The 21482-nt window shown below is 41.4% G+C and overlaps 1 protein-coding gene across 2 annotated transcripts in view; it reads right to left on the reverse strand.

The window, feature by feature from the left end:
- Positions 1 to 430: 430 nt before the first annotated feature.
- Positions 431 to 21482, reverse strand: part of slc25a26.L (solute carrier family 25 (S-adenosylmethionine carrier), member 26 L homeolog) — a 105927-nt gene continuing 84875 nt past the window's right edge. For both annotated transcript variants that reach the window (XM_041589366.1, NM_001094410.1), the window contains 4 exon segments: positions 11816 to 11885; positions 6659 to 6723; positions 4052 to 4125; positions 431 to 958 (listed from right to left, as the gene is read on the reverse strand). In XM_041589366.1, coding sequence (XP_041445300.1) covers positions 862 to 958; positions 4052 to 4125; positions 6659 to 6723; positions 11816 to 11885 — 306 coding nt within the window. In that variant the 3' untranslated portion in view covers positions 431 to 861.

Here is a 21482-nt window from a genome sequence, read left to right on the forward strand (position 1 = left end):
AAATAGCTCAAAAACCACAAATAATAAAAAATGAAAAGCAATTCTCAGAATATCCCTCTCTACATCATATTAGTTAATTTAAAGGTGAACAATCCCTTTAACATGAGCCAGGACTATCCACCCAGTTGCCCGGCGACTTTATTCCCAGCAACCCCCGAAAGCCTTTATAATAATAACAATAAATGTATCACAGGAGCTTTGGCGCATCCTCATGTATTAATGCACAAGGTCTAATCTTTTTTATCTCTGGATCCAATGAAAGAATATTCAGTATTTTCATGTTAAAGCGCAGTTTGCCACATAAAGGAAGTTGTTTATATTTTTGGACAGAGTTAATGTTGTTACTTCCAAAAAAACAAAAAAAAACAAACCCCCTTATAGGAAATAAATGCTGCTTCTGAGAGGCAAATGTGAAACAGGGAAGTGTTACTTTTTGTGTACAAAGTTATTTATTAATACACAGTGAGACAATGTTGTACATTGGGAGGAGGGAAATAAAACCCTGCAAAATACGGACGTTTCTAACAAATGCCATTGATTGTGTCTTTACTAAACGTTTGTTGTAACAGCTCGACATCTTGTGGATTCTAGTTAAAAAAATAAAAAATGTAGAAAATAAATTGTCTCCCAACTTTTTTTTTCGGGGGGGGGGGGGGGGTGTTTCAGAAAGTCAACATTGTTGTACAAATGCTCGAAGTCATGGCAGACAGTGCACCCACTGTGCGGCAGATACTTAAATTTCCTATTATAAAATCATATTGTGTTATAATATTACAGTGAATACAATCAGTAGAGTAAGTCTTTGTGGGCCACAGACGCCAAGATAGTCGCCAAGTGTTCGTGGAATTTCTTTCACTGTTGTCATAGCAACGAGCTCCGCACTTTGTCGTAGGCTCCGAGGAAAATGAATCCACCGAGGCTGATCATTGTCATTCTGGGGATAACTCCAGCAAATAACCTGGAAAAAGCGAATGAGCCAGTTATGTCCCTTCCAAATTACTTACAGATCATGTTCTAGCGCTGCATTTAACTTCCCGTGCTATTTAGTGATGTGGTTCTGGATGAATATTATTTGTAAGGAGCTTTCAGAGTTCCCTGTATAACTCAGCCTGCAGCCTTGTGCCTTTATATGGTCACTGAACCCCTCCGTGACTTCTAATATCCTTATCATTTACAGTAGGGGGTACATTATCCCTTATAATACATGAGTGATACTCAGAGTTCCCTGTATAACTCAGCCTGCAGCCTTGTGCCTTTATATGGTCACAGAACCCCTCAGTGACTTCTAATATCCTTATCATTTAGAGTAGGGGGTACATTATCCCTTATAATACATGAGTGATACTCAGAGTTCCCTGTATAACTCAGCCTGCAGCCTTGTGCCTTTATATGGTCACAGAATCCCCCTGTGACTTCTAATATCCTTATCATTTACAGTAGGGGCTACATTATCCGTTATACATTAAACTCTGAGTACAACCCCTGCATTATAAGGGATTAATAACCCCCTACTGTAAATGAAAAGGATACTCACAATTGCCTGACCTGTGTAACTTTTGTTCGTCTTATAATTACAGTTCAGATACAGTATTACCTAAATATTGATTTCTGAGTTCCCTTTAGTGTGGATAGATCAATACTATAGGGGTGCATTCCACCCTTCTTGTTTACCAGCATTTACATTATAAATGTTATAACTGTTTATATAATAAATGTAATAACCGGTTATTGTAAACTGTTTACATGTGCGTTCTCTAATTATTTTCCTTCCTAATCTGCTTTTGGAATGTGTAACAGTATGAGGGAGCTGACAATCAGAAAGCCCAGTGACTATGAGGATAGATATAGTATAAGAAGAGTAATAGACGTAGTATAATAAGAGTGTCCGTCTGTCCGTACAGACTAATAATAAGAGGCTACAGTGTGAGTAGGATGAATAGGGGCAGGAGACAAGATGACAGTTGTGCAGCACTTTGCATAGACTTTATGTTACTGGAAGGAAGAGCCATTAGTCACAAGTAGTAGCCCACACCCTGGTTAGGCCTGTCGGCTGAATACAAGTGGGTGTTACATGTGAAATGTTCTGAGCCTGGAAGAATATTTTGCTTGAATAAGTCACCGGCGGGGGTTTAGACTTCAGAATAGATGTAAATTCAGTTCTCTGCCGTGCAGCTGCTTGTGCTACACAAGGTTTCTCTTGCCCTTTAACTCTAAAGACAGTTCTTTTATAAATAAAGAATATGAACCTCCCTTTGTATAATGTACCTGTCCCCAGATACAGCATTCCTGTGGAATGGAGGATTCACCATAGTGTCCTGTTGCTGTTATTAATAAATAAACTCAAAATAAATCAGATTTGGAAAAAAAAAACGATAAAATTGAGCGAAAACCCAAATCATATGTTTTTTTTGAGATTTTTTTTTTCAGGGTTTTCCAGCCTTGATGGTTCCTAGGGTCATTGGGACTGCTGAAATTGCAAAATCTAAATAACACCCAGTGGGAACAGGAACACCCAGTAGGTGCAGGGTCTGATTTTTCTAAAGTTACAACCCTGGGTGCGGCATAGGAAAGGGTTATTTACTATAACAGAGGTTGGGAGTGAGTAATACTATGTTGGGGTCACAAAACAGCTGCTCTGCTGTGTCCTCTGGACCGGCCACATGGGGTCACCATCTTGTAACTTTGTTAAACATCTTTGCAAGACCAAGACTGTGCACATGCTCAGTGTGGTCTGGGCTGCTTAGGGATCGTCATAAATTATCAAAACAGCACAAGTCAAATAATATCTGCCAGAAGCCGATACACAAGACTGATTAATAATCAGAATATACAGACTGCACTGGGTCCTGTGTTGTCATGTAATCTAATGTGGATTTTATAGTTTTTCTGTTGTTTAATACAAACTTTCTCCAACTCTGCAGAACCAGTGGCTGCAGCAAAATAATCCTCCAAATAGAATCTCAGTTTATCTGTTTAAATCTGGCTCCACGATCTTTGTCCCTGCAGCTGGAAACAGTAAAGGGGATGTAAAGGCAAAATAAAATCCAATGCAAAGTCGCCGACTGCTCTACAGGCAAACAAACAAAGCTGCTTGAGTTCTGCATGGCTGGGAAGTAAGGTGGGGCTCCCCCTGCTGTTCATAAGTATGATTGTTTCCCTGCAGAGCAGTTAGCGACCATCTGACAATTCCTATCCACAGCAGTAAATGAAGGGAGAATTTCACTGCATACAGTCAGGTTTCTTATAAAAACAGTACACATTTTTTAATTAAAGTATATTGGAGATAGGTTTATTTTTCATTAAATAAAGTAAAAATGGGATTTTATTTTTTTGCCTTTACAGCATGTTAACTGCAGGTGGAGTCCCTGCCTTACTTCCCAGCCATGCAGAACTCAAGCAGCTTTGTTTATGACGATCCCTAAGCAGCCCAGACCACACTGAGCATGTGCACAGTCTTGGTCTTGCAAAGATGTATAACCAAGTTACAAGATGGTGACCCCCTGTGGCCAACTTTGAAAGCATAAATCATTTGTTTGATTAGGCTTGTGGTGCAGTAAGTTCATGTTTATATTTAGTATACAAAATACAGCATTTCTAGCCTTATTCTATTTTAGACTTTACATGCCCTTTAAAGAGGACATAAACCCAAAAACATAACATTTTACTTCTTGAAATAAAATACAATTCTAAAATATCAATCTAAACAACTTCTATACACGCTCGTGGTTTTAAATGTAGCCATTTTTCTATTGAAATCAGTGCCTGCACTGCTGGTTCTGCCTCTTGAAACAATGCAGAAGGAGACTGCAAATGTTAATCATCTGGCTACAATCATACCACCACCACCAGGGAAAAGACATAAACATGGACAGACAGACACAAATTTCAATAAAGCACCTAACTTTAACACCACTGAAACATTGTAATGAATGTAAAAAAAAAAAACAGTGCTGGGTTTTCTTTCCTGTGTATTAAAGGACAAATGAAAGGGAAAGCCCCACTACTGAAGAAACAATAATACATACATAATCGTACAAAAGGAGGTTCCTACCCCATTATTCCTTGCGTTCTCCAAATCTCATGTAGAGCAAACAGAACATTTCCATTGGCCACACCAGAACCAGCCTGGAAAGAAAGAGATGTCCATTGTGACGTCATTATGTAAAACAGGAAACACAAGTGTCTCGGGATTTGGAACATTATAATAATCATTATTATATATAGAGATGCAACTTTCATTCATTCTTGCCTGTGTCTCCATTGTCTCATTATGACTGGCTCCAGCCTTCTCTCTTATTGTCTCCTTCTTACTGGTCTGTGGCTGGAGTGTGGCCTAGTGCCCAAAGAGCATGGACCTGTTATCCAGAATGCCTAGGACCTGGGTTTTTTTTCTGGATAAGTGATCTTTCTGTTATCTGGACCCCCATACCTTAAGTCAACTAATAAAGAATTTAAACCCAGATTAATTATATCTTAGTTTTGATCAAGTACAAGGTACAGGTATGGGACCCAGTTGCCCAGAATGCTCTGGACCTGGGGTTTTCTGGATAATGGATCTTTCTGTAATTTGGATCTTCATACCTTTAGGGGCAGATTTATCAAGGGTCGAATTTAAAATTCAAATTTTTAAATTTCGAGTTTATTTTAGTGTTATTCAACTAGGGAATAGTCCAAATTCGATTCAACTTTAAAAAAAAATATATAAATTTGAAATTTATCATGTACTGTCTCTTGAATTTGAAGAATTTTAATTACACTATTCACCATCTAAAACCTGCCTAATTGGCGATTTAGCCTATGGGGGACCTCCTCCAACCATTTAGGAGCCATTTGGTGGACTTTTAAAAATATATATATTTTTTTTTTTGGAAAAAATTTGATTCGAGTTTGAAAGTCGATCCTATTCACCCGAATTTAAAAAATTAACTTTTTTTTTGATAAATTTAAATTGGTCGTTTTTTTTTTCTGAATTTCGAGTTGATGGGAGTTTTTAGAAACTCCCATGAACTTGAAATTTGACCCTTGATAAATATACTAGAGAATCAAGAAAACATTAAATAAAGCCAATAGGCTGGTTTTGCTTCCAATAAGGATTAATTATATCTCAGTCGGGATCAAGTTCAAGCGACTGTTTTATTATTACACAGAAAAAGGTAAATCATTTTTGAAAAATGTTAATTATTTGATTAAAATGGGAGACGGCCTTCCTTTAATCCTGAGATTTCTGGATAACGGGTTTTTGGTACACACCTGTACAAAAATAAATCAAGATAAGTAGGACCCCTGGCAAGCTGAATTCAGCAGGAAAATATATAAAAACACAAAATGAATTAGCGACAGGACCCCATATCTGGGAAACCCCGGGCAGCAAGCAGTTAAAATCTGTACAACATCTGTATTGGCTACAGAAAACTTCCCATCAGGTCTCTATTTGTATTGAGCATCAGGCAGACTGTACAGGTGCAACACAAACTGCCTCTCTATTATTATTATTATTATTATCACTTCTGAGGATATGGGGGTTACAGGAACAGTAAATGGGGTGGGGGGTATAAGGAGCAGCAGTAACATATTTATTGTATTGTAAAAAGGCAGAGAATGAAATGTATTTTCTTCTTCTGGGATCATTAAAGGAGACATTTTGTGTAAAAAATAAAAATGTACAACTGCATTATACACATTTAGATATAGAAGAATTGTGCTTTAAAAAGTAGTGATTTATTGAATATTTCTGCAAAAACCCTAATAATCCCTCCATTCGACTTCCTGCTCCCTGAATTCCCAGGCTGTGCAGGGGAGCCGTTGGCTCTCAGCTCACTGTACTGTAGGACAGGAACCAATCAGCAGCTAGCAGGACCTGATAGCTGCTGCAGGGCTGTGATTGGCTGTCCCCCTCCTACTGTGCTTGTGACAGGAACCGTCAGGACACGCCTACCCCTCATTTGAAACACAGACAGGGACCAGAGAACATCTATAGGGAGCCAAACACAGCCCTGCAGTCACACAAGCACAGACAGGCTTCAGTTCCCTATCAGGTCCTGCTAGCTGCTGATTGGTTCCTGTCCTACAGTGCAGTGAGCTGAGAGCACAGCCTGGGAATTCAGGGAGCAGGAAGAGAAGGGAGGGATTATTAGGGTTTTTGCAGAAATATTCAATAAATCAGCCTGAAACACTACCTTTTAAAGCACAATTCTTCTATATCTAAATGTGTATAATTACACTGGTACATTCTTATTTTTTTTTACACAAAAGGTCTCCTTTAAATCTATTCATCTTTTTATTCAGACCCTCTCCTATTCATATTCCAGTCTCTTATTCAAATCAATGCACGGTTGCTAGGGGAATTTGGATCCTAGAAACCATTTTGCTGAAATTGCAAACCAGAGAGCTGCTGAATAAAATGCCAAACAACTCAAAAAAAACACAAATAAAAAACGAAGACCAATTGAAAAGTTGCTTAGAACTGGCCCCTCTATAACAGATATGAGCCTTACACCTGTATGCCAGTCTGTATATCCTCCCTCGACTACAACATCTGCAGTGATGGACAAATGCAAATCTGGAGTTCATGGGAATTTACCCTACAGGTGGAGGGACAGAGAGCGGCCATTGTTCTAACAATTCAGACGTGTGCAGGTGTCTGGCCTCTCGTTCTTACCTTTGCCAACATTATTCGTGTTTTCGCTACGTCCAGAGGTGTAGTGACCGCAGCTGCAAAGCCACCTGAGAACACAAACACACAAGACACAAATGAGACATTGTTTGCGCAGCCATAGGTTTTCCCTCTCTGGGGGGGGGCTTGTTCTTTATGAAGTCTGAATTTGGAAGGGGGGGGGGACAAGAGACTGCTTAGACACAAACGGTGTGAAATAGTGATGGGCAAATTTTTGCCGGAAAATTCACAGGAAAATCATGTCCCCTGGCAAGCACCTTTTTTTCCCACAGAAAACAACGCCAACCTTGTCAGTCACCCCTCATAATTTAAGTCTTCCCTCCCTCTAACCAGTTTAGTTGCACTTAGTCTCTGCACTCTCTCCAGCTCATTTATATCCCTCTTAAGGACTGGAGTCCAAAACTGCCCCCATACTCCAGATGAGGCCTCACCAGGGACCTATAAAGAGGCAGAATTATGTTTTCATCCCTTGAGTTAATGCCCTTTTTTATACAAGAACTTTATTTGCTTTAGTAGCCACAGAATGACACTGCCCAGAATTAGACAACTTGTTATCCACAACAATCCCCAGACCCTTCTCAGTTAAAGGCATGCAGTCATGGGAAAAAATGTTTTTTTTTCCAAAACACATCAGTTAATAGTGTTGCTCCAGCAGACTTCTGCACTGAAATCCATTTCTCAAAACAACAAACAGATTTCTTTATATTAAATTTTGAAATCTGACATGGGGCTAGACATATTGTCAGTTTCCCAGCTGCCTCAAGTCATGATAAACTTCAGTCACTCTTTACTGCAAGTTGGAGTGACATCACCCCCCCAGCAGCCCAACAACAGAACAATGGGAAGGTAACCAGATAGCAGCTCCCTGACACAAGATAACAGCTGCCTGATAGATCTAAGAACAGCACTCAATAGTAAAATCCAGGTCCCACTGAGACACATTCAGTTACATTGAGTAGGAGAAACAACAGCCTGCCAGAAAGCAGTTCCATCCTAAAGTGCTGGCTCTTTCTGAAATCACATGACCAGGCAAAATGACCCGAGATGCACCTACACACCAATATTACAACTAAATACACTTGCTGGTTCAGGCCATTTTATATTGTACAGAGAATTATTTGCATTGTAAACATTGTAATTTAGAAATAAAAAATAAATCATAAAAATCATGACAGAATCGTTAAGGAAACTCCCAACACACTGCCATTTAGTGTACAACTTGCATTTATATTATTTTTGCCAAAGTGCATAACCTGCATTTATCAACATTGAACCTCATTTTCCAGTTTGCTGCCCAGTTTTCCAGTTTAGACAAATCACTGTGCAAAGTGGCAGCATCCTGCATGGAACCTATAGTTCTGCACAATTTAGTATTATCTGCAAAAATAGAAACAGTACTTTCAATGGCCACCTCCAGGTCATTAATAAACAAGTTGAAAAGCAAGGGACCTAGTACAGAGCCCTGCGGTACTCCACTAACAACACTGGTCCAAATAGAAAATGTTCCATTTATCACCACTCTTTGTAGTCTGTCTTTTAGCCAGTTCTCTATCCAGGTACAAATACTATGTTCCAGGCCAACATTCCTTAATTTAACCATTAACCATCAGTGTGGTATTTTATGAAATGCTTTAGCAAAGTCTAAGTAGATCACATCCACTGCCATCCCAGAGTCAAGGTTCCTGCTCATCTCCTCATAAAAGGCAATTAAATTAGTGTGGCAAGATCAGTTACGCATAAAACCATGCTGGCACAAACTCATAGTATTTTTATTTCCAATGTAATTGAATATTTTATCACCTTCCAAAAGCTTTCCTACCACTGATGTCAAACTAACGGCCTATCATTTTCAGGCTGAGAACGGGATCCCTTTTCAAATAATGGTACCAACATTAGCAATTCATCAATCAAGGAAATTGACGTAAAGGGGATGGGCAATAACAGAGCTCCTAGTACTCCTAGACAATGTAGCAGTAACCAGTTTCTCTAAGGTTTGACTTCTGCTTCAGGAGTCAGAACCAGCAGTGCCGAGAATATACACAGATACTGGTTTCAATAGCAAATACAATTACTATAAAAAAGTTTACTATTAGTTTATACCACCTCTAATACACCTCGCCAAGCAGACAAACCCTAATTCCCAGCAGGAAACCCCTAAGAATATGGTGGGACTGAATTAATATAGAAGTGGCGATAATATGAGTCTCTACAAGGACAAATCACAGCGTGACAGGGGCACATAAGACAATATAATACATCTGGTGGAATAAGATGCTCTAAAATAGCAGCGATATCTTTAGTCTGCTGACTCTACGGAAATCCCATCCCGCGAGCGGACAGAGAGGACAGAGCAGATAATGGAGTCACTAGCGGACAGGAATGGGCGTTGTTTCTTATGGCGACTTTTTTGTCGATGCAAATATTTACCGCAGTTTTGAAAAACATTTGCAAATGGCGTAATGTGGAATGGCTAGTGAAAAAATTCGCTCATCACTAATCTTCATTATTTTTATTTTTTTATATAGTTTATTTGCCTTCTTCTTTTGACTCAGCTTTCAAATATGGGTCACTGACCCCATTTAAAAATGTTCTGTAAAGTTACACATTCAATGTTATTGCTGCTCTTTATTACTCATCTTTCTATTCAGGCCTCTCCTATTCATATTCCAGTCTCTTATTCAAATCAATGCATGGTTGCTAGGGGAATTTGGATTCTAGCAACCAGATGGCTGAAATTGCAAACTGGAGAGCTGCTGAATAAAAAGCTAAATAACTCAAAAACCATAAATAATAAAAAATAAAAACCAATTGCAAATTGTCTCAGAATATCACTCTCTACATCATACACTAAACGTTAACTCACAGCTGAACAACCCCTCTAAGGTGCAAGCAATCGTTTTGCACGTTTAAAAGAATTTGTTTTTGTAAACACAGGTGTCCATGAACTTTGGCTACAGTTTGCCTTTAAATGCAGTACAACAAACATTGGCCTGAGTGATGCGAGCGCTGGACTCGTTTTTCAGGTTTAGACCCCCCAGCTCTGGTACAGACACAGCCCAGCTGTCACACCTGTCAATAGATGGAGCTGATATATTTGGTGAAAGTGATGAACGCTTAGATTGCGAGGTTGGAATGCAAGCAAATCTATCATTCCCCGCATTGTTCAGGAGCTTTCTCACTTACAGGTGATTCTAAACAGAAAGTTGCAATATTTCGAAAATTCTTTCCTTCAGCTGTGTCTCAATGCATATGGCTCCAGGCCTTTCTACTCTTAAAGGGACACTCTCAACAAAATGACTTGCATTTTTACATAAAATTGGCGTTTATTTAGTATTGTGGAACTATGGTTTAATTCTGTTCTATAAAGGATTAAGTGACTTCTGCGGTTATAAGGAAAGTGTAATAATGCGATAAAGCCTGGTCTTTTCCAGCAGTAATTGTGTAATGCTTTATGGCTGAGATTTTAGCTATCTGTATAACAGAACATTCAGTCCCAGTGACACCAATGTTTATTTGTACCCTGGGTACCCCTGAAACTATAGCAGGGTGACACCCCAATGTTTCTATATATCTGTAACCTTGTTATGAGCTAAGGGGCCCAGCCTGAAGGTCAGTTAGGGGGAGATTTGGGGTGAGTGTTTATTTGTACACTGGGTACCCCTGGAACTATAGCAGGATGACACCCCAATGTTTCTATATATCTGTAACCTTGTTATGAGCTAAGGGGGCCCAGTCTGAAGGTCAGTTAGGGGGAGATTTGGGGTGAGTGCTTATTTGTGTCCTGGGTACCCCTGAAACTCTAGCAGGGTGACTGTTACCCCAATGTTTCTATATATCTGTAACCTTGTTATGAGCTAAGGGGCCCAGCCTGAAGGCAAGTTAGGGGGAGATTTGGGGTGAGTGCTTATTTGTACCCTGAGTACCCCTGGAACTATAGCAGGGTGACTGTTACCCCAATGTTTCTATATATCTGTAACATTGTTATGAGCTAAGGGGCCCAGCCTGAAGGTCAGTTAGGGGGAGATTTGGGGTGAGTGCTTATTTGTACCCTGGGTACCCCTGGAACTATAGCAGGGTGACTGTTACCCCAATGTTTCTATATATCTGTAACCTTGTTATGAGCTAAGGGGGTCCATCTAGATGCAGAACTAGAAAACAGGGGGCTTGAACTCTACAGTATCTGCTTCCATTAACTGTAGGCCACACTTTCCATAATCCTGGGATTTGAACACATATAAACTCATTCCCATTTCAAAGCAATAGAAATCTGCGCATAAAACTTACAACCCCCCCTTGTCCTTATTGCTTGGAAATATTACTTTGGAAGCCCCTAACATCTTCTAAGAAACTCCTCCCTCGGATCATTAATTTACGCTGTGTGTCCCGGCCGCTTTATTGTTTTATTTTTCCCCCATCCAGCGTTTTTTTTTTTTTTCTGGCATCTTTATTGGGTTTTATCTGGAGCCTGTGCCATTGTCCTGAGGAGCCAAGTGCATTCATACTACAGCTCGTCCTTTTATGGGTCAATAAAAATAACGGGCAGAAATTCCCAGGAGGCGAGTGTCAGATGTTTGAGCCAGAGCCATCTATCCTGACTGTATGAAACAATAAAGAGCAGCAATGTCAGTGGATTACAAATCATAGGAATACATTGGGGGTAGGATTATTAGACGATGGTGAATGAGATCATTTCTGTGGCTCGTCCTGGGGTTGCACAGATGTTGTGTTAGTGCACTGAGCCCAGAAGCGCTTGCACCATTCTCTCCTGACACCACTTCATCTCCCCGGCTGTCAGAGCTGTCATACTGGTTGTGAATCATGGAGAGGAGCAGAATGTTCCCAAAGCCCCACAGTCTATAGCTCGGGGCCGGACAGCTGCAGTTGCGTTGAACTCTCTTCACTCCACAATTTCTCATTCTTTCAACTTTCTTTCCCCCAAGAAAAACTGATTGACACCTCTTTTGCTTAAACTAACACAAATTTGTCACAAGCAAATTGCCTGTCTTTCAACTGCAAGCCTAGTTTTTTTGGAGTGACCCCTGTAACACAAAACAAGTGGGGGTGATTAGTGGCTACAGCGACTCTATGGAGGAATAGTCAGCTCTATGGTCCACCCTCAGCGCAACAAATAATCCCCTGCACCTGCAAAAGCTCCGCACACTGCCGACTGCCAACAATCAACCGCGCGGCCTTGCTTCCACGACCACAGATTCTGCAGAGGAAGACAAAAAGGAAAACACAATTAAAAAAAAAAGAAGAAAATGTGAATTGAAAGAAAGAGGCTGCTCTGATGAAAACATGAAAAAGCTTTCTCACATCTTTCCTAAGCAGAAGAACATCAGAGCAGCCTCTTTCTTTTTCCTGACAACTTCCTTGACTACTTGGTGGTCAGACTGGTGGGAAACTGACAAGCAGGTGGCGCTGTTGTAACAAAATGTATTCAGATTAACAGCACATTTATCCCTTAATATCTTGGAATAAAAGCAAAATAAATAAGGAATATACATTGCAAAATATCTTAGAATAGCCCCCTCATCAATTATATCTCTTAATATCTTGGAATTAAAAAAATAATAATAATGAATGCACATTGCAAAATATCTTAGAATAGCCCCCTCGTCAATTTTACATTTACTTATTTTAAATGTTTACTAATCCTTTAAGGGGAGGCAGGGGTGACATCACATGTGCAGGGTGGTGACATCATGAGGCATACAGTGGTTGATGGGGGAGTGGGAAGTACACAGATTGCAGGTGGATCCAGTGGGAGTGGAGATTGGGGAGGATTCAGGAATATTTCAGGGCAAGTTCTGGGTAGCACGGCAGTGTCCTTGCAGCACTAGGTTCCTAGGGTGCCTCCTGATTGGCCAATTGGAACATCCAATTCCAATGGAAATGGCCATTAAGTACTGTGTCCTGTCTACTAATGGCAATATGGCTTGGAAATGTTTTATTAGACTGAAGCCCAGTGCTGCCTGGCCATTCCCATTAAAAGGGTGGCTCAACTTTAAGTAAACTTTTAGTATGTTATAGAATGGCTAATTCTAAGCAACTTTTCAATTGGTCTTTATTTTTTTATTTTTTGAGTTATTTGCCTTCTACCTCTGACTCTTTCCAGCTTTCAAATGAGGGTCACTGACCCCATCTATAAAACAAATGCTCTGTAAGGCTACAAATGTATTGTTATCGCTACTTTTTATTCAGGCCTCTCCTATTCATATTCCAGTCTCTTATTCAAATCAATGCATGGTTGCTAGGGGAATTTGGACCCTAGCAACCAGATTGCTAAAATTGCAAACTGGAGAGCTGCTGAATAAAGAGCTAAATAATGGACAACCCACAAGTAATAAAAAATGAAAAACAATTGCAAAGTGTCTAAGATTAATTTAAAGGTGAATAACCCTTTTATAAATATAATTAATTCTGCATGAAAGGTTAACAAATGACTCTTTCAGCTCTGATTATTTTATATATATATATATATATAGTCCATGAAAGCACTCACAGCAGCCGCCATAAAGCATATATCAGCTAGTCTTTGTGCATGGTGTATATATATATTGCCATCACAATAGTAAGGAGTCTGCTTTCCTGTATATACTGCAGGAGTCTCTATGAATATGAGCTGGTATTACAATAACAAGGGTTTTGCATAGTTTTATGGCTTTATTGTACGTTCCTGGAATCGTCGGATTCCATTATGTCTTCCTCGATGAGAAATAAAACACAGTTCTGTGGGTTTAGAATCCTGCGCCTCTTTCTTTTCTGTCTGACTTGCGAGCAAATTTCTGGTCTTTTTCCAGAAGGTGAAAGAAAATTATTATGGAAGAGAAAATAGTTTTTTTAGCTGCGGTTGAACATTCTTTGCAGCGTCACCAAATAATTTGAGATGTATGAAAAAAAATGGGCCAGAATTAAGGATTTGTTTTGGGATTTGGTATCAGTACTTTTTGTAAGATTCAGCTGAATTGGGACACTTGAAGTTGAGGCGTTTTAAGGTTTCGGCTCAGTATTCAATTTTTTGTAAAGGATTTGGGGATTAATTAAATAAAAAATAATATACAATGTGTATATTAGTGACTGTCTATTTGATTTATACTGCAAGAGAAACCACTTTGAGACTGGGGTGACGGGGACCAATCTGGACAATAGAGACCAGTCAGCTTTCCACTTTCATTCTTTTATCATCACCATTCCTTATCTAGACTTTTATGTTTGTATTGTCCTTTCTGTGTTCTGTCCAATTATCTCCCAGGGTTGGACTGGCCATTCAGGATATCCAGAGATCTCACAGTGAGCTCCCTTGTACGACTAAACCCATTTTACCATAGAGATGCCACTAGTAACAGATATGATTTAGTACAGTTTATATCTAACGGTGCATACAGTTGGCTCTAAATGTCAAGTTCTCACGTTGGCCCTTGGAGGCCTAGTCTGTCAGCCCCTCCCTGTATAACTCCCTATAAAGCAGACTGAGTTTCTGTACAAGTTCCCACCTGACCTTGCATAGGCGTCGGAACCGGGGGTGCCACAGGGTCCGTGCCCCCCCCCTGAATTTTCCTCCTCTGTTTTTTTTGGGTTTTTTTAACCATTTTTTTATTTTATTTTTTTGTCATTTTTTTTTTGAGCTGGCCGTGACTGTGTGCCTGGGCTAGCTCCCTTCCCCATATGATCCACCCAGCGAAGGAAAGGGAGCCTGGAAGAGGAGCCACACTTCCTCTGTGCAGGATGGCATTGGCGAGTGCCTGCTGCATGCAGTGGCGCAACTACATGGGGGCCCTGGGGGAGCAGATGGTGCAGTTGAACCAGGGCCTGCTCCCACCCACCCGCTCGCTTGGCCGTCTACTCGCTTCCCCCCTGCCGGAGATCGTGTGAAACTAGATGGGGGACGACCAGAGAACATCCTGGGCCCGGAATCAAGGAGCAGCATGGAGTGTTGCGTCACACATGGTGCCGTGCTGGTCTGTGCATGCCGTATTTGTGACAGACTCCTGAGAATCCTCCTGATCTGCAATTTTTACTTCTACACCAGGCACCTTTGCTTAATCCTAAAACTAGGTGAGGGTGAGTGGCTGCCAATTTGTCAATATACTGCTCTATTTGTCTCTTCTCTTGCTAAGGGTTCTGGGGGGTATTTATACTTGCATTGTGCCATACGGCTATGGGTTCTGGGGGTATTTATACATGTAATTGCCCCATGCCATCTTACTATGAATTCTGGGGGGTATATATACATGGAATTGCGCCTGTGCCATCCTACTATCAATTATGGGGGAAATTATACATGGAATTGCCCTGTGCCATCCTACTATCAATTCTGGGGGTATTTATACATGGAATTGTGCCTGTGCCATCCAATTCTAGATGTATTTATACATGGAATTGCACCTGTGCCATCCTTCTATGAATTCTGGGGGTTTTATACATGGACTGCACTGTGACATACTGCTATGAATTCGGGAGGCATTTATACATGGAATTGCCCCTGTGCCATCCTGCTATGGGTTCTGGGGGGTATGTATACATGGAATTGCACTGTGCCATCCTACTATCAATTCTGGGGGCATTAGTACTGCCTCCATGCCAACTTGATATAAATTCTGGGGGTATTTATGCATTGAATTGCAATTCTGCTTTGAGTTGTAGGGGTATTTATACATGGAACTGTGCCATTCTGCTTTCTGGTCAGGGGGTATACAAAAAATACAGTGTTAAAGATCTTGGAACAAAGTTAATCCAGGAAAAGGTCCAATTGCATCTTGGAGTCAGGAAGAATGTTTTGAAGCAAATCGGAGAAGCTTTAGAAGGGGTTGGTCTCCTTCCTTTGTATCAGCTAGAAGTATATTGTGCTTGGCCTGCCAGTATTCTCTATATTTTACTGCTCATGTTGCCATTGTCCATTGCTGTCTATATATGTATTTGGTGTGCCATTGCCCTCTGCTTCTTACTATATAATGTTCTTTATAGTGCTTGTGGTGCCTTCTCTTTATTATGTTCTTGGTAGATCAGTACCTACTCCTCCTTTGTATGTCTTTTCACAGTCTCTGCATATAATGTACTTTTCCCCTTTTTCCCCATAATGTGCTTGTAGTGCTCTCAGTTAAAATTGTAAATGTGGTGTTAATAACCCCTCCCTGCAGTGCCAGACTTTTAGCAAATGTTGCCCCCACTGCTTTGGTTTGATTTTGTGGGTGGAGTTCAAAGGAAGGGGCCAAAAGGCTGTGTGCGCCGCCTATTGACTTTTTCCTGCCAAAACTATCATCTGCTGCCACTGAGTCCTTGGAGCTTTATCTAGAACTACCCAAAAAGTAATGTGGGGAAGAGAAGTGACCTGTTTGTAAAGGGCCTTAGAGTTTCTGATGGAACAGTGATCCTCAACCACTGGCTCATTGCCACAATGTTGTTCAACAAACCCTTGAATTTTCCCAGTGACCTCAAAGCAGGTGCTTATTTTTGAATTTCAGTTTTGGTTGTATAAAAACCAAGTGTACTGCCAAACAGAGTCTCCTGCAGGCTACCAGTCCATATAGGGGCACTAAATAGCCAATCACAGCCCTAATTTGGCATCCCCAGGACATTTTTCATGTTTCTGTTGCTCTTCAACAGAATGTATCTCATGGGTAAAACGGTTGGGGACCCCTGTGATGGAAGATCACATTACAATGCGATGTGACTGGAATGGTGAAACTTCTGCAGAAGTCTAGGGTAAGGTTCAAGGGAATAAAACCTTGTGCTGGCAAGGAATCTATTGCAACTCAAATGGATGGAGAGAGCAGAGGGGCCACTGAAACCTAAGAAGATCTACTGGCACTCTGAAGTAACCTTTTGGTTTCATACATAGAAGGTGTATGCAATAAAAGGTATGAAGTTTGCTCCAGGTCTAGCAACCCATGGCAACCAATCAGGTTTTTGGCAAACAAAGTAGCGATACCTGTTATTGGTTGATTGTTAAAGCTGGGGCACTTAACTCGGAGCTGGCGGTGCCACGGTTACATGGGCAATATGCACAAAATGAAAAGAATGTGCAGCATTGGGGGAAAATCTAATATTTAGATACACTGAATGGATCAATCACAGGGTCAACTGTGAGTAGCAGCACTCGGCTAATAAGAACGACAAGGCACTAATTGTCTCGGCATTAACACACAGACAGATCATGTGAAATCTCTGGCAGGACACACAGTGTGATCTTACTGACTTCAAAGGGCTCATCCTCCCAATCCAGTGCTTATTGGTAACACATTGGGCATAAATCTTTTGTCCTGAGTACGTAGGAATGAATACAATCTGTTCTCTAACGCATCATTTACGCTCAGCCCAGGTCATTTTAGTACATCCACACAAGCAATTTACAATCACTGCGTTCTGTTCTAAGCACACTAATTGGTGCCAATTTCAACCATTAAAGGGGTGAGTCACCTTAACTTTTAGTATGCGATAGAATGGCCAATTCTAAGCAACTTTTTAATTGGCCTGCATTATTTTTTTTTTATTTTTTAAATGATTTGCCATTTGCCAAGCCATGGTTGCTGTGGGAATTTGGAGCCTAGCAAACTGAAATTGCAAACTGGAGAGCTGCTGAATAAAAAGCTAAATAACTCAAAAACCACAAATAATAAAAAATGAAAACCAACTGCAAATTGTCTCAGAATATTACTCTCTACTCTATTATATTAAAAGTTAACTCAAAGGTGAACAAACCCTTTAAAGGCACAATCTATATACTGTAATTCTTGCATCTAATCTAGACTAGAGTCCTGCATGGGGTCAGATACCCGCGGGTTACCCACTAAAACCTGCGGTACCCTGCGAGTTGCAGGTAAAAGTTTCGGGAGAGGGTATAGACATGGTGGTTCTCCGGGTTTGTAGGTCGGGTGAATTTTTTCGCCTTGTTTCGCCGTGGAAATGACGCCCATAGACTTTTTTTGCCGGCTGCGAAACGAAACAGGTCAAATTCGCCCATCCCTACTCGCGGGTCTTTCTTCAATAGTGAGTTTTACTCCTTTTCCCCCCTGATCATCTAATGATGTCACTTCCGGTTTACAATGACAGCACTTCCTGTTTTACTCCTTTTTTTCTGATCACGCCTACTGCTAATGATGTCACTTCCAGTTTACAATGACAGCACTTCCTGTTTTACTCATTGTTTTCTGATCACGCCTACTTCTAATGATGTCACTTCCGGTTTACAATGACAGCACTTCCTGTTTCTTGATGGTCGGCGGGTCGCGGATATGGTACTTGCGGGTCGGGTAGCGAGTCCAAGCGGGTAAGTATGTGGGTTGCGGGTCCGGTTTAACAAATTGGTTCCACGCAGGACCCTAATCTAGACTCTGAACTCAGCACCCTTGTTGCAGCTGTGCAGATAAAAGTGCAGGCTCCGGATGTTCAAGGCAAAGGATCTCCTTACCAGTGAGGTGCAGAGAGTGGGAACTTCTAGCAAGCTTTCGTCAGTCTGACAGAGGGTTGTATCAGGATAGCACAAAGAAAACATGGGCACCAATGGGATAGTTACAAGGGTGGATTTGGATAGCAGAATGCAGGAACTATGCTCATAGCACTGTGCCAACCACAAGCAGTATTTACAGAGACTTGTATGTGACTACAACTTGCCCTCTGTCATATGAGAGGCTGATTTAGGGAAGGTCAGGGTCGGACTGAAGCATTGGGGGCCCACCCAGGCTGCAAAATGAAGGGCCTCCTGGCAGTTCCCCGGGGCCCCCTCCCGACCTTCCAAACTTGCACCGTGCACAACGCACATGCCAGAACTATGCACTGCAACAGCTCATTGGCCAATCGAGGGAGCAGGTCTGGGCTAGCGGTGGCCCATGAGGGCCGGGCTCACTGGATTTTTTCCCAGTGTCCCGCCGGGCCAGTCCAACCCTGGTCAGGATGGACATTTGCCTTGGGCTACTTTCATCAGAGGAGCACCTCTAGATGGAAAATGTAGATAAAAGAACAATAAAAGATATTAGGGCACATGTACATCTACTTTGCAGTAAGCAAAGTGCAATTTTGAGTACAATTGTCATGTTTCCCCCCCTAGAATTCCGCATCCTTGCAATTGCAAAGGGTAAATAGCTGTGCCAACTGCAACTGTGAGCATTTTTTGTTTGGGAAAAATATTAATGATTAGGGGGCCCATTTATTAAACCTCAATTTTTTCTGGTCTAAGTTTTTAGGGGGAAAACACGAATTTTTCATGCTAAAAATCTGAATCTCAAACCTGTTGAGGTCATGTAAAAGTCATTGGCAAATGTCCCTGAAGTTGTTTCTTTACATCATGATCTGCGTTGGATAATCTGATAAAGTCGCGGTTTTCGACCGATAAAGTCGAGTTTTTGGAGCATCGATCGCATGGTATGAACCGGCGCTTGATTCTGTTGTGATGTTTTGTTGCTCCGATTTTTCCAAGAAAAATTTGTGGAAGGGAGCTTGTCGGATTTGTTTTCATAAAAGAATGAGATTAATTTGAGTTTTAGTAAATGGGCCACTTAGAGATTCTATGAGACTTTGGATCTTCTGGAAACCTTACACAGGACTCGGATGCAGCTCCGTTAAATGAGCCGTTTGGAATTTACATCTTAAAACGCTTATCTTGGTAGAAGGAGACAAAAGGGATCCCTGTAACATGCAGAAAAAAAACTCGCCAAGCCCAACATTCTGTAACAACACGCTCTTTTGTGCCGCGACATGAATAAGAAAGCTAATCTCCCGGCTATTGTCCCTAACTGCACATTAGTGCCTCTGAGAAAGGGTCCCAGGGTAGCAAACATTACAACAGACACACGACTCAGCCTTGTTTTCCCTGTGGCTGTTTCACCGTTTGGGCTCTACCCGGCAAAGCAAAGAAACCGGAGCAGCCAAATGTGTTCACCTGAATGAGCTCATATCTGATCCGGTTTCTGCATTTCAAAAAGGTCAATGTGTGTAAATTGCATATTTAAATGTAAATAGTCTTCAATACGGTCATGTAGAGATGCTAAATATCTGCAAACAGGATCCACGGTGGCTAATCCTCTTTCTCGACAGCTGACAAAAGCTCGCCAAATATTAGCGTTCTGCTTGAACGACTAAAGATTATTCTTTATAGGGAAAGGTTAGTGTCTCCGCTGGCTTTCCAGCACATGTATTTACTGGTTATTTTGCACAAATACATAATATGTACTTGGAGGGTTTTAAATAAAACTGCCTCAAGGCATGTAATGAGTCAAAAAGTAAAATATCCGCACGATCGGTTCTGTTTTTGTGACATGCGTTGAGTGATACATTGCAGGAAATGCACCAGGCAAGGGTTTCCCCTATTCCCATAGCAAATATACAGGGGGAATCACTGGTAACGATAATAGAAGAGGAGTCAATGGCGGAGCGCTCCCCACTCCTTCCTCTCTCCCTTGTCCACCGCAGCTATCGTGGGATCTCGGTAACTCTCAGCCGAGTACTTGAATACATCCAACAAAATATAACTTTTGGAACTCTGAGGAAGTGCCCAGTGTTTGGGGCACGAAACGCGTTAGTTCTTCGCACTCCCACTCTTGATGTACCACTATGTATGTTTAAATAAAGCCGCTTATTGATATTATTCCTACCGCCTCCCTTGGATGTGTCTACCTGCGCTGCCAGCGGATATTTTGTTGGAATCACTGGTAAGCTTGTACCTTTCATAATAATATCCCAACAGAGCACTTATACGTTGCTAGCAAATTGCTTTAGTCTTCGGAAATTATTTAATTATACGTGTCCAACTGCAGTGACAATTGTGTTGACCACAGCACAACAACAGAATGCCGTTTGTTTTGTTTGCGGATGTTTTGTGCCTATTTGTACAGGAATCCAAGACTTTGGGTTTGGGTGCCAGGACCCCAAAACACCAGCCAAGGCAAGTGGGGATGCCATAGAAATATTGTAGGGCTGGCACTCAGCAAATAACTCCAAGGTACAAGCCAGAAATATAAAAGTACTAACGTCTTTATTCAAACAACAGGAACAAGAAGCAGCCTTATGCGTTTCATGCCTGGCACTTAGTCACAGGCTCCATTCTTGCCACCCAACGCTTCTAGCACACTACTTCAGTCAATCATCCTCATATCAGTGATGCAAAGGTCACTGTAGGAATCTACTAACAGAGCAAGGCTCTACTCTACAGACAGAACTATGGCATCTATATGTTGACCAGTGGCAAGGAACTCATAGTAAATTTACTGTGCCACTGCACATTATCCTTTATTTGTGCCGGGAACAATGCTGCACCTACCCTAACTTCTACTGGGTTTCACCTAGAGTCCTGCACAGGTCCATTTTTGGAAACCCGTACCTGCCCTGTACCCGCAACCCGAATCCACAACCCAAACCCGCAATTTGATCCACCTTTTTCCGCTACCCTACCCGCAATAGGCCAACTAACCTTCCGACCTGGGTGACAAGCAAAACCAGAAGTGACGTCACATTTAACCGGAAGTTATGTCACTCCAGTGCCAAATCTTCACGAAAAAACTGGAAGAAGCACAAGGGAGGGGGATTAAGCCGGCACCTTAGGTACCCAGCCGGATTACCCATTGACTGCCAGCATGGCAAAGGAATCTGGGACTTTTTGCCCAAAATCCGACCCGCGGGTACCCAACCCGATGCAGGACTCTAGTTGCACCCTTTGTTGATGATGGCACCATACCCTGTCGCATCAGTATTATTAACTCTTGCCATATACAAAAGTCCTTCCTTCAGCAGATGGAAAAAGTATTCAGAGCAATGTGTAATAGCTAAAGGGCAGGTCTAAGGTGAGCAAAGGTGGCCCACCATGTCTTCAAATTCA

Source organism: Xenopus laevis, chromosome 4L (assembly GCF_017654675.1).
Source record: "Xenopus laevis strain J_2021 chromosome 4L, Xenopus_laevis_v10.1, whole genome shotgun sequence".
In the NCBI taxonomy this organism is placed as follows: Eukaryota; Metazoa; Chordata; class Amphibia; order Anura; family Pipidae; genus Xenopus; species Xenopus laevis.